The sequence below is a fragment of the Euleptes europaea genome, chromosome 18 (assembly GCF_029931775.1).
Source record: "Euleptes europaea isolate rEulEur1 chromosome 18, rEulEur1.hap1, whole genome shotgun sequence".
NCBI classification, from domain to species: Eukaryota; Metazoa; Chordata; class Lepidosauria; order Squamata; family Sphaerodactylidae; genus Euleptes; species Euleptes europaea.
The window spans coordinates 31,107,964-31,125,796 of NC_079329.1; the positions used below are offsets into that span (position 1 = coordinate 31,107,964).

Here is a 17,833-nt window from a genome sequence, read left to right on the forward strand (position 1 = left end):
GTTCTCCAGATTAGAGTCCACTGCTCCAAACCACCACTCTTAACCACTACACGACGCTGGCCCCCAACCAACATGTCAAGTCCTTTGCATCACTGCAGAAGTGAGCTTGAAAACATATAGGAATACCACAGAAGATGCAAAGAACTTCCACAGATCAGAGGGGTGCGTGTGTATCATTTAACTCTGCCCTAAGTTCTTACTGCCTGGCTAAAAAGAGGCAGGACCTCCCTAAGTCCCTCCTGAGCGCTGCCCAATCCCTGCTTGAAAAATCCACCTTGCACACAGAATACATTATGCAGGACACATGAAAAATAATTTCACTTTATAATTTATTTCACAGGATTCCGGTCTCCTTGGGTCAGAATCTGGGTTACCTTCTTGCATAATTCAGACAGCTGGCTGTCACGCAAAGGCACGCAAATCTAAAAAAATGCGACAGGGCTGCCTTTCTCATTGGGCTGCGTGCATGGATGAATTGGGGGGGGGGGGCTCGGCTGAGCAGAGGCTGTGCATGTGCTCGCCTGATCCAAGGGGTGCTCTGATACTGACAGTCACATCTGTTCCACAGGAACGTCAGAGACGGGGGAGTTGTTTATCAGGTTCTACGGAGCGGCTCATGGGAGTTTCTCTTCCTTTCGGATCTAAAAGGCTGGGTGGAGAAAGCATCTGGGATGCGGGAAAAAATCCCAGGGACCTGGTTAGTTGTACGCTAAATTGTTGCTGGCTCTTTAAAAATCCGGCGTAGCTCTTAACCCCCCAACCCCAGCTCTAGCTGGACGTGCTTAAGAAACAGGGTGACTCCTTCCCAAATAAAATAAAAATTTAAGAGCCACATCAAAACACAGTTTGCAAGGTTCGTTGCAGAAGTCCAGCCCCCTCTCCGCTGGCAACGGCCGGGCTCCCATTTTAATCCACGCCAAAAGGATTTCCCTCGTGAGCCATACGGAACTGCCAGAGATTTCCCTTCTGCGCCACGCAAAGCTCCAGGAAAGCCAGGCTTGGCTATAAATAACCCCTCTGCAGACATTCCCGACTTCCGGTTCTGCAGCTCTTCCCCTGCCAACAGTCCCATCCTCCCCCCACCCCCCAAACAACAGCAGGCATGAGAACTGCCCATGCAAGCAGGCCAGCAGATTCTCCAGAGGAAGCAGACGGAGCCAGGGTCTTCCCCCCTCCCCAATTTTCTCACGCTCGATGCAGGCTGAACTTGGTGTAGGGGGATCTGAGAGGTATACCAATAGACTACCCCACAACAGTAGTGGTTGGGTTGTGTCGTTTGGTTTCCATTTGCTATAAAGGGCAGACACCCTTGCGAGTACGGGGTGGGGGGAGCCTCAGTGGAAACCGGCAAAATAAGTTATGCTACAGGGAAACCATTGTTCCCTTATCTACTCATAAGAGAGGAACTGGGTGGGGGGATCACAACCAACAGGAGGGGGGGGAAGTAAAAACACAGCATGCTAAAGAATCGGCAGGAGGGGGAATTCCCCATCGATCTAAGGTGCACTTAGGGGCTGCTTGATATTAAGTGGAGGGAGGGGAGCGGGTGGGTGTGAAACAAGAGATTCTCAAAACAGCTCCGAAAGATCTAATGAGCCCACTTGCGGATTAAGGCCAAAGGACATACGCATGGAATCTCCCGGGAGACCTTCCCGCTTCAGAAGTTGATCGGTCGGATACGGTTTGTAGATCAGTTTTTTGGGAAGGGTTAAGTCAAGTCCCTTTGGAGTGCTGAGTTGCCGGGAAGTGATTTTTAAGGGGAGAAAAGAGAAGAAAGGAATTTCAAAACCTTCTGATGGCAAACCAGCAGCAGTATCTTGGACCTTAAATTCCTTCTTTCCTGCTATTCCTGCATACACCCACATGCACAGGAATATATACCCAAAAGAGGGATTTTTTTGAGTCTGCCGTTTCTCCATTTGTGTGCATTTGAGGAGGAAAGGAGAGAGTAGGATGGCAGCGTATACGTTTACACCAAATCATCAAGACAGAAATATGGCTGAGCGTAGTGAATTCTGCATTTTTACGAGAGCTGAGCTTCTCAGCCTAGTTGCTTTTCTGGCCGCTCAAGGGTGTGGCTTTTCAAGCTATACGTTCTTATCTAGACATATGTTCCTCTCTGCACATTCTGTGTTACTTTTGTCTGCGTGCTCTTCAATGCTTGGCTTCCTTTGTGTGCCTTTCTGTAATTTTCTCTGTGCGCACGGGCAACATGCGCTCCAATTTGCTCTTGCTGGAAGGTAAGCCCGCAGGCCTGGAGCATCAAAAATGCTCTTTGAGGTGGGAGTTCTAAAGGCAGGCAATGGGGCAAAGAGGAGAGATCTGTTACCCTTGTGGGACTGCTGCAATTAGAAGGAGGGCCCTTCTAAAAATAAGGAGCATCCGTTGAAGAATATATAAGAGCCTCAGTGCAATGCAAGAATCCTCAAAGACAGAGATGAGCAAGAGGCCTAACGGAGACATGAACTTTCCAGCTTTTAAACAGGAAGGGGAAAAGAATATAGACTCAGGATAAACAAGAGAACCAGGGGTTAGGCTGGATCTGGGTTCAAGTCCCACTTGTGTCAAAGACCCTTTATGGGGCTTGGACAATTCACTTTGTCTGAGCCCTGCATCAGGAAAACAAGAATAGTCTTTTCTCACCAGATGAAAAAGGAAAACCAGCAGCAAACGTATTTTTCATCCTGTCTTTATATCAAGGAGCTTGGGGTGGCTCACCTGGGATTATTGCTTTTTATCTTTGTAACAACCCTATTATATGCAATTGTGATTTAACTGCTTGACCACAGCTAGAATTCTGCCTTGACACCTTAATTTGTTTTATGCGAAAAACACATACCGGTACGTTGGGACTAGTATTATGACATGCCTCAGTGGCAGAGCATCTGCTTTGTACGTAGAAGGTCCCAGGTTCAATCCCCAGCATCTCGTTAAAAAGGTCAGGTCATAGGTGCGAAAGACCTCTGACTGAGTCCCTGGAGAGAAAGTGCCAGTCAGAGTAGACAGGACTGACCGTGATGGGCCATGGTTTGGTATAAGGCCTGCTTCACGTGTTCACAGGAGGCAGATGCAGTTTAGAAGCAATAATTTGGCCCATCCAGTAGGGATCAGACCTTCCCATCTCCAAACCCAGCATTCTAGCTAGCAGTCACATTTGATGTAATCTGCTTCAAGCCCCATTAATTGGGAGAAAAGCGGGGTATAAATATTCTAAATAAATAAAAGCATATTGGTTCTCATCACTGCAGCATCAACGGACAGCGAGATTAGAACCCAGGCCTCATTTTTTTTAAAGAAAATTGAGCTCCCGTACCACTTACCGGCTGATGTAGCCAGCGTTGTGAGGTGGTTAGACAGTCAGACCAGGATCTGAGAGATCCAGGTTCCAGTCCCCACTTTGCCATGGAAGCTTGCTGGGTGATCTTGGGCCAGTCACACTCTCTCAGCCTAACCTACCTCACAGGGTTGTTGTGATGATCAAAAGAGGGGGAGGAGAATGATGTAAGCTGCTTTGGGTCCCCATTGGAGAAAAAGGCAGGAAACAAGTAAAGCAAATAAATAACAGCATAAAGACCTGTCAAAAAGCACTGCTGATGAAAAACGGATAATCAGTGTATTCACCCTTCCCAATATCACACGGCAGGATCAAATGACAGTGGTAACAACTAAATGCTTTTCACCACCCAAGCCTATATAGTATATACTATATTCACATGTGAACATCCTCCACCAAATTGCTACAATTCCAGGGGAAGATACATGCATTTCACCAGACTTGGCAAGAATTTTAGGATGCTGCTGGTGAGAGTATCCACCTCGAGGGAAGAGATTTGGGGGGCGGGGACCACAGGGGCAGGCACTGTTATCATTCTGCGGGATTTATAAAACAGAATTGTTCAGCCGGGTATTTTTTTTATAAAGAGAACTGGGTTGTAGCTCGAATGACCGGAAGACATTCCAGGACACTTTATTGCATTTATTACCCTTTCTTATTGTACTCTGCCTTGAGCTTCAGCAAGGAAGGCAGACTATGGATGAAACAAGCGGCTAAATAAATAGAAGTTTCAACTAAGCCAGTATTTAATAAAGCCGACGGGCTACCAGGATCACACCCTGGCTTCTTTTTTAACTGAACTGCTGGGGGACAATAAAAACATCTCTGAATTTTGCAAGGGGAGGTGGAGAGGAGTGTACACTGTTTCAGGAGACGGTAATCTAATCAGGACAGGCCTTCTCTTCCCCCCTTACGCTGGGCCTAACAAGCATTCCTAGCTAGATTCTCCTTGTTTTATCTTAAGCTAGGGTAAACAGAAAAGCAATTACCCAGAAGGGGTAATTCACATCTTACTTCTGCAGTGATGGACCATGGGTGGCACTGCCTGAAGGGTCCTACTTCGGTGCTCCCTTCAGCCGCCAACTCCCTGGGCAGCTGACTACCCACCACCCACCCACCCCTTCGCTTTGGCGCCTGCATCTGTAACACGGGGATAAGAATATTGGCCTGCTTTTTACAGTCGCCTGCATGGATTACTGAAAGCTGGTTTAAATAAAAACCAGAGGAACGAAATGGTCACGGCTTCCCTGGGCTGTACCACTTCTGGCTGGGGGGAGGGCGGCGGGCAAGGGGGGGAAGCTGCAGGTTTTGAATGTTCCTCCGAAATCGTTGCGCTCTCTCTTCTTGCACCCAGCAAAACAGCGCCTTTGGGAGAAGAATGGGCCGGAACCCGGCTCTCCCCCGTGAGAAGCTGGTTTTCCGTGTGCAAGAAACTGCGCTCCCCTCTCCCCGCCATCAAGAAAGTGTTAAAAAATGCAACCTTTCACCCGCAGCCTGAAGCTCGGCAGCCTGAAAAACCTTCCCCGCTCAGTTCTGCTGACTGCGGAAACAGATCAATGCACCCGAAGTGCTTTTAACCCCCAAGAATTGCTAAGCATTGTTGTCCTCCCCCAATGCCTTATGTTATTTCCCCACTTTCCAGGAGGGGCATGTTCAAGATTCTCAGAGGTTGCTTGCATTCCAGAGGGAAAAGCCCCTGAAGAAAGGACGAAATCAGCCCTATTCTGTAAAGGTTAAGCAGTTTAGGAAACAGGGTTAGCATTTTAAAGGGGAACCCTGGTTCTTGTTCCCCCTCTTCGCTTTCACCTCGATAGAGGAGGGCATTAGAAGAGGAGCTAAAACAGGGGTGGGGAACGTCAGGCCCGGGGGCCGTATAAGGCCCGCAAAAGCATTTGGTCTGGCCCTTCGTGGGTCCTGGCAGATCTCTAGCTCAGAAGGATCTAAGACTGGTGATCTGCCCCCTCCCGCAGACAGCAATAGCCTTTATTCAAGGCGGATGTGAGTTTGTTTTGCCGAGAAAAGGAAGCTTTTTTCTGCCTTGAAAAAGAGTCATTAGCTATGGAGCTGCTAGGACTGCCCAAGAATATAGCAGGCTAATTTTAAGTTGATAATTCTGTATGGCCCGCAAATGATATTATAAATATCTAAACGGCCCTTGGCAGAAAAAAGGTTCCCCACCCCTGAGCTAAAAGAACCTCCTTTAAAAAACAAACCAAAGCAATTGCTTGCAACATTTCCAGATCTGCATTTGGGAGATGTAGTTTCCCATCCGCTCGAGGCTTTCTAGGAGAAAGTTTGAGAAGTTCTACTGTGTTCTCTCTCTCTCTGACGTTTCAATGGGGTTTCCACACCGGCAGGCCGATCTCTAGTGCCGGGGGTGGATGTGCTTTTTCCTTTTCTTTCTTGCTCTCCTCCCACCCCTTCCCTGCTCTTCGCAGAAGAAACTGCTGTTTGAAAACCAACAGCGCTCTCCTACCTACCCCCTCGTCTGGGAAAAGGGGGAGGAAGTTGGAGGGAAAATTGGAACAGAGGTGGAAAGGGGGATGCACATAACTCAGTCCAAATCACAGACTGATTAACAACCCACACGCTCCAGGAAGGGTCTGGGATAGCCATTAGGGAGGGGGGGGGGTTAAGGCAAACAATGAGGGTTACTTAGTCCAGAGAAAAATGATTGGGGGAAGAGGGGGTACGGAGGGGAGGGAAGAGAGGATGTTTAGGCTGAAATATCTGAGGCTTCAATAGCCGTGTCCAGAAAATTGTGGGAACAATAGATTTTTTTAAAATCTAGTATTTTGTAAAAAAAAATAAAAAGCCTGAAAAATCCACACCCCAAACTGAGTGGATTTCCTTGTATCACCCCCCCAATACCCCCCCACATGCGCACACACAGGCTGTTCACATATGTATATATAGAAAGATTAAAGGCTTGGTGTACTATTTAGTTAATTGGATTTCATCAGAGACCTTATCAAGAGCTGGGAACTGCTCGCCCGGCTTGGGCGTTGGGAGGGGGGGGGTGTCGGCTGGCAGAGCTCGAGTTTCCTGGGTCTGTCTCCCGAACTAGATCAAATTTACAAGATGAAAACAACGCACCTACCCCCTTCCCAACAGTCGGCCAGAAACTGCAGTTTAACATCCAAGAGGAGAAGGAAAAAAATATGCATTAGGGAGTGGGGTGGGGAGGAGAAAGCAAACATTTATATGAAGCAGAGATAAGTTAGATGTTTGCACCAAGACACAAAATATTTTGGAGCGACGAGTTGCAGAGGAGTCTCCAAACTTAAAGAGGATTTTGCATGCTGGGGTTTGAACAGTCTGTACTACTTCAAAAAAAAAAAAAAAAACCCTATCCTACCTCCAAGCAGATAAGTCACATGCATAATCTCCCCCTGTAAACAGATTCACCAACACCTTCTCATGAACAGGAAAGCCAGCAGTGAGAATTCTCACCAAGAACCTGAAAGGATTCAGAAGACCGAGCGGTGGGGAAAGTCCTACGCCTGGAAAAGACACCGTCCCTTCCAAAGGGGATCCCGACATCCAAGGAAAACCACACACAAACAAGTCCACCCTGGTGCAAAAAGCAATGCCGCCCCAGCCCTTGATCTTACACCCCCCAACCCCTAAATCCGATAAAAGCAACAGAAGAACATCAAGCAAGCAAGGCTCTCCAAGCGGGAGACCCCCGTACCACCACCGCCCCACCACAGAACAGCGGCTTTCTTAATCTTTCTTAATAAGGTCACATCAAAAGCTGGCGAGAGGGGAAGAGGGTGTCACCCCACCTGGGTCAGGCCCCAGAGGGGTCTCATTATACGTACAGTGGTTGGAACTGTTCCAGTGCTGGTTACGGAGAGGGGTCCCGTACGGGTTGGGGTTCCCGGGTCCTTTGTCTTGAATCAAGCACGCACGGTTCTGGTTGTAAAAATCCATCATGAAGAAGGGGTTACGACTGCTGTTTAAACCAGCTACATCCACACTTTCATACATCTTCTCCAGGCAGAACAAGAGGGAAAGAAGTGGGGGGGGGTAGTGGGGGGGGAGGAGGGAAGCAGGGGGGGGGAGTTAGGTTTATGGAGGATTGAAGAGCAAAATCCTACAGTAGCGACGAATCCAGGGGGACCAGGGAAGGTTCGGCTGGTTGTTTTCTGTTTTCTGATTTCTTTCAATCCCTAGCGGGGAGGTATTTAGGGAATCCAGAAGCAGCTGGGGAATCCGCCAAACAGGCCGGGTTGGCCACCAATGTTTTTGTGTAAAGTTGTACAAAAAACAAAACCCAAAAGACAAGTCTTCAATTTCTTCAGTCTTCTATTCCAGGCAGATCCCTGGGGGAACATGCTGGCCAATCCTGGGCTGAGACGCTTCTCCCATTTCAAGACCAAAATATATTTATAAATCCCAAAAACAATTTTTTACTTAAAAAAATAAAATGCAAGCCACTCAGTCTTCCCGCAAGCAGAATTATTTGAAGGTTCCCTGATGTTAGACAACATTTTGATCACATTTCCGCCTTCTGTTCAGTTTCACGATTCTCCCTCCTCCTCCCAAACTAGGCAAGAAGAGAGAGGAATAGAAGTATTCTTTTGCAGCAACTCCCTCCAGGAAAAAAAATATATCTTTTTTTTTTTGTAAAAAAAGTTTCATGCAGAGAGGAGGGGGGAAAAAAATAAGCAAGGCTTCCTGCTAGCATTCAAATGCTTTTCCTGTCTGGCAAATGGTGGGATGAAATGCACAGGAACAATGTTCATGAGTTCTTACATCTACATTTGTTAAAAAGCAGAACAAAACCTATGTCTCTGACCACAGAAAGAGGAGGAGAAAGAGGGTTTAAGAGGAGCGAAACGTACAAATGTCAGATTCTCAGAGCCGGGGAAGAAGCCAAAGGCCTGGAGCCCTCCGGTCTCCTTGGATGCAGAAGGATTTCTTCTCTCCAGCTGCCTGGGTTCTCCTCTCCCCGGGAAGAGAGTGTGCGTTTGTGGATGTGTGCGGCGGGGTGTGCGCGCATGTGTGCGTGCATGTGTGTGTGTGATGTACAGGGCTGATAGATTAAAGGCAGCACCAAAATCTTTCCTGACACGAAAAGTCAGCTCTCCACGGGCTTAACTCTTTCCTTACCTGCCGCGATCTGTGTCTTGCGCAGCAACTGCGGAAACGCATAGGAGGCTGGGGAAGGGAGGGAGGGAGAGAGGGAGAGAAATTAATGAATGAATGAAAGAAAGGAAGGGGAGGAGGAATGGAAAAAAAGGGAGGGGGGAGAGGACGCCTCTCCCACAGCTGCCTCCCACTACAAAGCGCCAGCCGCTGCGCCATCACCGGGGGCTTCTCCCATCGTGCAAGGAGAGCATGCTGGAGGGGGGGCCCCACACACACTTCGCCCCCTTCTTTGCTGCAAGGAGCCCGGCCAGGGCGGCCCCTCTCCCCTGCATCACCCCTCTGCGAAAGGGAGGTTTCTCCTGCTCCTCATTTGCGTAATGTTATGCGGCTGAACTCCGCCTGAACCCTCCTTGCAAAAAAGCTTCACCTCCAAATGACCCACTCACAGGCCTTCTCCTTGCCAGTGACATCACAGGGGCGCTCCCCCCCCCCCTCCTCCTCTCCCCCTCGCCTGCCAAGAGCTGCCACCACCGGCAGGCTGCTGCCGCTGCCACCACCAGGGGCCCATCGGCCAAGAGAGGCAGGGATGCCCGTGGGATGGGGGCAGGCTGGCAAAGGAGGAGGAGGAGGAGGAGGAGAGAGAGAGGCCCCTCCGTGCGCGGACAGGTGGGAAAGGGAGAGAAGACCGAACCAATCCAAGGAAATGAAGGCCGGCACATGCACACTCCAAAGGGCACAGGTTCTAATCCTGGCCAAATCGTTGCAACTGCTAGCTGATTATGGGTTGGATTTTTTGTGTGTGTGTGTGGCCATTTATGCATGGGACGTTTCGCCTTGGATTCGCCGCTCTCTACATGCACGTTTTTCCCCATCCGAATTCTCAGAAAGCAAAAATAAGCCCCCCCACCCCGTGCAGAGTTCTGAGAATTTGGACGGGGAGAACGTGCATCCAGAGAGCGGTACGTCCAAGGCAAAACCTCTCATGCATAAATGGCCTGTGTGTTTTTTCTTTTTTTGCCGTCAAGTCACGTCTGACTTATGGCGACCCCCTGGTGCGGTTTTCAAGGCAAGAGACGTTTGGAAGTGGTTTACCGTTGCCTGCCTCCGCATCATGACCCTGGTGTTCCTTGGAGGTCTCCCATCCAAATTCTTGCCAGGGTCAGGGCTGAGAGTGTGTGACTGGCCCAAGGTCACCCAGCAAGCTTCCATGGCGCGAGTGGGGATTCGAACCTGGGTTTCACAGGTCCTAGTCTGACACCTTAACCACGAGGCCATGATGGTCTTGATCATGGGTTGCAGGAGCTAGAAAATGTTGTGGGAGGGGGCAGGTCAGATGTCTCAAATATTTTTAATATTAAAATCTGTGGGGGCACTTTGGTTCTCGCAAAAGATGGGTGGCGTGGTTAAGAGTGTCAGACTGGTATATGGGAGATGTGGGTTCAAATCCCCACCTGTGCCATGGAAGCTCACTGGGTGACCTTGGGCCAGTCACATTCTCTCAGCCTAACCTACCTCACAGGGTTACTGTGAGGAGAAAATGGCGGCGAGGAGAACAATGTAAGCCGCTTTGGGTCTTCACTGGGGAGAAAGCCGGGATACAAATGAATTAAATAAAAAATACCTGGTTCACCAACATTTGAAATTCAGGATGCAAACTTTCAAGCCACACATAATTCCTCATCAGGTTGATGTTTTGATGTTTGAGAAGGTAGAATCTTACTTCCTGTATTACATACAGGAAAAATGCAGTGTTTATAGCACGATTTGGATGCATTCAACCCACTTAATGTACGTCGATATAAATTTCTGTGATCCTAATAACTGCCCTGTAATCAAATCAGTACTATCAACCCTAGATAAGAGAAGAAGTTTGCCAGTGGATTCACAGCTGTCCAAAGATTAAAACTGGGGACTTTTGACTCTTATCATTTTTCTTAGTTGTTCTGCTACCTCAGCTCCAAAAGGGAAATCAAGGAAGAGAAACTGACAAAAGGAGAGGGAATCCAAGGATCTGCTTGTCAGAGGGCAAGGTAGAAAACAGGGTTCTCCGATACAGAATCAAGTAAAGTCCACAGGATCCTAGTTCTCTTTTAAAAGAAGAGCAAAGTTTCTAGTCCTCGCAGCTCTGGAGGAAGCAGCAAAGACAGATCTGCTACTAACTCATCCAGGGTAGATTCCAGCACTGTTTTCTGCCTCCACAGAGTAACACCCTGTGGAGGAAAACATGTGACAAGAGTGTTTAATAGGCAGGGCTGCACGTTTTGCATTTCCATAGAAAGGCAGAATTGGATACTGGTCAGCTTTTGGATACCAAAGTCAGCTTTCAAACAGTCTGTGATGTCAGGGGTCCTGCGTGCCCCTTGCCCCTCTTATGGATAACCGAAGTACAATACAATTATGAACGGGTAAAGCAATAATGTGCTCAGTTTGCCCAATTTAGACAAGCCTTCTTTCAGCTTAAAAAAAATTTTTTTTTTGGGTGCAGCTGTGTATAAACCACATGGATTTTGCCACAAAAACCCGCAAGCAGGATCGGGCAGGGATATTCCCCCTCCCTAGATAGTTCCTGCAAAAACAATTATGTTGAATTCCAATGACATGATGCGTTTTCATATATATTCTTTCATGGGATTGCAACTGAATGCTAGAAACTCAAGTGGTTTGGCTTCTGAAATTGAAGGGCTCTTTACTCTCTGTGTTTTTCCCTACCTACCATAGGAATGCCAGCCTCCAGGTGAGACCTGGGGATCCCCTGGAATTACAGCATATTTCCAGACTACAGAGATCAGTCCCCCTGGAGAAAAGGGATGCTTTCGAGGGCGGACTCTATGGCTTTGTACCCCACTGAGGTCCCTGTCCTCCCCAGGCTCCACTCCCCAATCTCCAGGAGTTTCTCAGTCTGGCAACCCTACCCCCATATCCCCCACTGGTGGCCAGGGGGGACCTGACAAGCCTAACCTACCATAACCATAGTCCTTCAACCTCTGCAGGTGATTTCACAGAATCCCAGGTTTACAAGTGCCCCCAAGGTCATCAGATACAAGCCTCCTTGCATTTATCTTTTGCAAGAGATAATCTTAACACCGTGTAGATGACTGGGGAAGGCAATGGCAAACCAACCCACAAACCCAGTCTGCCTAGTAAACATCTGGATGTGACGTCACCCTTTTTAATCTTAACACATTTCATCCACGTAACCCAGAGCACAGTGTGACAGAAGAGTTCAGCAATACCGAGGAAAGCAAACCATTCCAGATGACTCAAGCAAGTGAGCCACGCCTCATGCAACAGGGAACAGCAATCTCCCCCTTCTCCCTAGCAAACCGCCCTGCCTTACCAGGGTTATTAACTGATTTGGCCCAGGGGCAATTAGTTTCTAATAGTAAACAGCACTGTATCATCAACCAATGAAGTGTTCATGGAGGTATCCATCAAAGTCCTAAGATTTGAAAATTCAAACAGATAGCCATCCTTCCATTACGCCATAAACAAGTGTACAAGATGCACACTGGTACAAATTCGGCAGATCTGCAGCATTCTAGCTTTCTAGCAAGAGAATCGGAGTTCTTATACAGTACATGTGAACAAACGGAGCCGCCTTATACGGAGTTATATCATTGGTCTACCAAGGTCGACCTGTCTACTTTGACTGGCAGGAAAGAAGTCTTTCACATCACTTACATCCCAAGATCCTTTAACCGGGACATGCTGGGGTTTGAAGCTGGGACCCGCCGCATACAAAGCAGGCGCTTCACCACTGAACCACAGCCCCACCAACAGACCCCCTTGCATAAATTACACACAAGCACATGGGCCTATTATCTGTCTTTTTATTTCTATGCATTAGGGTAAAGGGGAGAAGCCAAATGCTTGCAGCATCCTGAAGGTAAACTATATGGACAGTAGTTGAGTGGTCCAGCAAGTCCAAGAGCTGCACGTAGCTGAGAAATGACCAATGGAATATGCAGTTTAAATTTTTTTTAAGCCAGGGCACAACCCACAAAACAGATGGAAATGCCCCTGAGCATGTGCAGAGTGCATTTCTCTAACCATCAACAACATGGATGACAGTGCTTTCCCGGCAAATCTGATCCTATAACAGCCTATAACTGCTCTAGAAATTGAGCACTGTGGGGCAGAGAGGCAACGTCCTGTCCGAAATCTGAGATTCACACCAAGAGGCAGGAGGGAAAGGGCAAAAAATCACACTTCCCTATTCCTTTCAAACAACATCTAAAGTGGGGAGAGGGTGGGGGGAGAGCCAGAAAATAAAACTCTCTCCTCGACATCTGATAAGGAATATCCTCAGGGCCTTTTGTCAAGAAGCACTTGATACAGCCTGGAAACGCTTTTATAACGCTCAGACATGCACTATCTTTCAACCTCTCAAGGTCTGAGATCTCTGGCATAAGGGGGATCATAAAGAAGAAAGGAGAAATTCACACCGAGCGCATTCTCCAGCCCCCAATCTCCTTTCAAGAGAGAAGTGCTTGCATGAGATATACAACCTGACAATGGGGACAGGGCTTGTTAATGGTGAGGGCTGTTTAGAAGCTGCCTGGGAGGGGGCACTTTGGGGGGCTATCTTCTCTCTATCTCCCTCCCCTGCAAGACAATGCCATTCTGGTAAAACAGTAACAGGTAAATAAACAGAGAACAATTCAAGCCTTTGAAAGCCCAGGCATTATTCCTATCCTCTCTTCAAATCTTCCAAAAGGTGGTAAGGTCAGAGATCACCCGACACACACATCTGCAACCTCTCTCCCTCACATGAAATCATGCAAAAACCTCTCTCTTTTTTTCAGCTCTCAGATTTTGCTCCTGGATTCACTGACTAGCCTACTCACCCATACCTTAATACAAGAACATAGCCTTTCTTGAAAAGAGTCTGGGTGGTTCCACTGGACTCTGGATGCAAAACAGATCATTAATTGTAGATCGGGGAATCAACCAGTGCTCACAGGGGGACAGTTTTTTCCTGTTTAATAAGCCCATTTATAAGTGCTTTAATGGCTTTTTTGTTCAGGAGTTACAAGAAAGAGGTACCAGAATTACAAGGTCCTTCAAAACAAAACACTTTTCTTGTTTTTTAAATGGTCGCTTGAAATGAAAAAGGAGACCTGAAACACAAATTCAACTCACTAATCTCACAAGTTCTACTAACCCTGCACCAAAAAAGAAGGACTAATAAAACTGATCACATTAATCAAATTAACGATAATCACATGAGATTCTACAATGCGATTTGGAAATCTATTATACCAGTATATTAAAAAAAGGTTTTTAGCAGCCATAAAAAAGTCGTTACTTTAAACCCTTAATGTCGACAATTAAAATATATCAATTTGTTCATTTCCATCACAAATTCTGTTGAGCCATGGAATAATTGGCTCTTATACACACATACCACATCCATGCATGCAGAGTTGTTTTTACCGAAGCAAGCACCATTCTTTTGTTACTCAAAAGCCTGAATGCCGTTTTTGCATTCCTGGGCCTAATAAAATATATTACAGGGCTTTTGTTTGGGGGGTAGCTCTTTGAAACGACATAGCTACCCCCCAATCTCCCTCTACTCCTTTACGATTTATGTCAACGTAAGGAGAAGAAGGCCTTCTCCAGCCCCAGGACATCTCTGTCCCTTACAGGAACAAAGTCCTCTTTAAAAGGAAAAGATACCCTTCCAAGATTTCACTGCATGCAATCTACTGGGTAAGGGGAATTTCTGAACAGTTCAGAAGCAAAGCTAAATGGAACCTCCATAAGAACATCAGAAAAGCCATGCTGGATCACACCAAGGACCATCACATCCAGCAGCCTATTCAAACAGTGGCCAAACAGGGGCCTCTAGAAAGTCCACAAACAAGACAACTGCAGCAGCATTGTCCTGCCTGTGTTCCACAGCACCTAATATAATAAGAGTGCTCCTCTGATAATAGAGAGAATAGTTATGCATCATGACTAGTATCCATTTTGACTAGTAGCCATGAATAGCCCTCTCCCCCATGCACATGTCCACTCCCCTCTTCAAACCTTCCAAGTTGGCAGCCATCACCCCATCCTGGGGCAGGGAGTTCCACAATTTAACTACACATCGTGTGAAGAAATACTTCCTTTTATCTGTTTTGAATCTCTCACCCTCCAGCTCCGGCAGATGATCATTCAGATGATCAGTCAGGCTTCGAGCATCAGTGGAAGGAGCAGGAGGCACCTTCAGGCCTTGACCTTCTAAGTCCTCTTGGTTGGCAACTGTGCATTATAAGATGCCAGTGCTGATGGGCCACTGGTCTTACCTTAAGGTGCTTAGCCTCAAATAACCTTGACAGAAGCTGCCTGCTGGAATTTGTATGAATGAAGCCCAAGGCCAGTTACCCAGGTGCCAATTGGTGGTGCTAATTTAAAGCGATAAGAAGAACCCACGCCCATCTATATGTGGAGGATTGCAGCCCAGTATTCCCCCCAGTTTCTCTCGCTGATCCTTCACAAAGGAGAGGGTCCTGCTTCCCTGCCAGGATTTAAAAATACCAAAGTTGGGTAGAACGGCATTTATTATTTTAAGAGAGATTAGATTTCAAATCTGCCTCCCGCCCCTCAAAAGCTGGCAGTTTATATGTGTATGTGTGCGCCTGCTCAAGAGAAAGAGCTTGGTGAGGTCTGTTTAAATAATAATAGAAAGTCAGAGGCTCTGCTTAGGCAGCAGCTTTTTGAACAAAAGCATCTGTACTTCCTGTAGGGAACATGACAAATGCCCTGTTTGGACTCATTTAGCAAAAGACTGTGTTGAAAACAGAAAGAAAGAAAGAAAGAAAGAAAGAAAGAAAGAAAGAAAGAAAGAAAGAAAGAAAGAAAGAAAGAAAGAAAGAAAGAAAGAAAGAAAGAAAGAAAGAAAGAAAGAAAGAAAGAAAGAAAGAAAGAAAGAAAGAAAGAAAGAAAGAAAGAAAGAAAGAAAGAAAGAAAGATCTTTATAGAAGAAGAAAAAGAAAAGAGGAAAGCAGAGATATGTATGAGAGTGTATTTTTTAAAAGGAAACAGAGGAGAAAGAAAAAAGTTGAAGTAGAGGGGAGAACATGAGAAACTGGACCAGAAGAGAGGAAGTAACAAAACTTACAAAAACAAATCTTATGATAGGGGAAGAAAAACAGAAATAAATTATTTCTAGGAAGGAAGGGGGAAGAACAGAGGGGGGAGAGGGAGAAATGAGGGAGGGGGGCATGCTAAAAAATTAACTGCTAGTTTTGTCATTATGTCGATGGACACAGTACAGCCTGGGTTGAGCAACTGGGGATTTTATCTGATGGCTCTGGGTTGCCGCATTCTCTATTTGGCGATCCACTGGAAACTGCCCAGTGATCACTTGGCTCTACATTATTTTAAAGACAAAATATTTAGGCTACAAGATAAATTCTGGATAGGTTCTCAAAAACATTAATAGTCAATTTGTCGATATATGGACGAAGTCTCAAGGAGATCCAACTTCTAAATCCAGGTATATATATTTTTGTCCCCAACTCACACTATAACACTTTTTAGAATTAAGATTGATATTTTCCAAAGACAAGACTTTGGTGACTTATCCATTGGTAATTCTAAGGGTTTTAGACAAAATCCAGATATAAACACATAAACACATGAAGCTGCCCTCTACTGAATCAGACCATCAAGGTCCATCAAAGTCAGTATTGTCTACTCAGACCAGCAGCAGCTCTCCAGGGTCTCAGGCAGAGGTCTTTCACATCACCTACTTGCCTGGTCCCTTTAACTGGAGATGCCGGGGATTGAACCTGGGACTTTCTGACTGCCGAGCAGATGCTCTACCACTGAGCCACAGCCCTTCACCAAACAGGTGATCAACAATACAAATGAATAAGGGGGTGAGAGACACTTAAACTGCAGAATGTAAATCATACATAGAGTGGTATAATATTTCTCACGGTGGGAAGGATTGTCCCCACCTCCCAAACCAGGACTTCATCAAACCAAAGGTTTGGAGCTTGGGTGATTCTGAATAAAAGGGAATATTGTTAGAAATCTGGACGGCAATTGAGCAGCAACACAAATTTGAAGCCCATTAATAAGGATCCCACTTCAAATACACAATTTCTCATAAGAAACTGCATCCTGGGGACACAATGGCACATCGACAAATGCTTTGAAAAGTTAAGGACTTTGAGGGTTCCTGATTCTCTTTGCATTTATTTATATAAAGCATGTTTTCCTCATTCAGGCAGCCCCACTACATCAGGCTCTGGATTGGTGCTGGAATATTTAATGCAGCATATTGAATTTCCCCCCCTTGAAATAATTGTCATCCAAATGAGTATCCAACATTTGAAGAGAGAGAAGAGAGAAGAGTTGGTTTTTTATATGCTGACTTTCTCCACCACTTAAGGAAGAATCAAACTGGCTTACAATCACCTTCTCTTCCCCTCCCCACAACAGACACCCTGTGAGGTAGGTGGGGCTGAGAGAGCTCTAAGACAACAGTGACTAGCCCAAGGTCACCAAGCAGGCTTCATGTGTAGAAGTGGGGAAACCAACCCGGTTCACCAGATTAGCCTTCGCCGCTCATGTGGAGGAGTGGGGAATCAAATCCGGTTCTTGAGCAGAGTCCACAGCTCCAAACCACTGCTCTTATCCACCACACCATGCTAGTATTTGTGATACTAAAAAATAAATCATTCAGTGAGTGGAAAGATTACGAAAAAGTGACAACCTGTATTTCATAAATTGGTCCCCAAAACCATTTTGAGGAAGTGGTACTGATGATACAGATTCCACACCAACTGTTATTCGCATTGCAATACATAATTTATATTTTTTTCTTGTTTTTTACAAACTGGAAACCTGGACAATGATCTTCCACACCTTTTCCATTTGTCCACAGGACAAATGTACCACAGTGAACATTTATCTATTTACTTCATTGGTACTCCACTTTTCTCCCCAACAGAGACCCAAAGTAGTTGACCTCATTTTCCTCTCTTCCATTTCATTCTCACAACAACCCTGTGAGGTCGGTTGCTGAGAGCAGGTGACTGGCCCAAGGTCACCTTGCAAGCTTCCATGGCAGAGTGAGGTTTCTAACTGAGGTCTCCCAGGTCCTAGTTGGACACTAACCATTACATGATGCTAGCTCTCATGAGCTCCTTCCAGGTTGGGGGATCATGTTTTTGGCAACCTAGGTGCCATTGCTACGCACACTACAATACTTTCCTGGACTGTGTGTGTGTTACCACAACAGCTCTCCACTACCTGCTACACAGGCCTGAGTCCACCAATAGCAGCACAAAAAGTGGGAACAACTGAAAAGGTAGAAAAGATAGCAACTGATGCAGGAAGTGGATTTTTAATGCACCCTTGTTTTTTTCTTTTAAAAAACCCTGTCTCTGCAAGAAGAAGACC

The 17,833-nt window shown here is 46.4% G+C and overlaps 1 protein-coding gene across 2 annotated transcripts in view; it reads right to left on the reverse strand.

Annotated features, from left to right (window-relative positions):
• Positions 1-17,833, reverse strand: part of RARA (retinoic acid receptor alpha) — a 148,298-nt gene that overhangs the window by 67,732 nt on the left and 62,733 nt on the right. Inside the window, exon 1 of one of the 2 annotated variants that reach the window (XM_056864006.1) lies at positions 7,159-7,372. The exons of the other annotated variant lie outside the window; for it this stretch is intronic. Coding sequence (XP_056719984.1) covers positions 7,159-7,327 — 169 coding nt within the window. The 5' untranslated portion in view covers positions 7,328-7,372. Of the gene's footprint in view, positions 1-7,158; positions 7,373-17,833 lie in introns of those variants that run through there. 2 annotated transcript variants of the gene reach the window in all.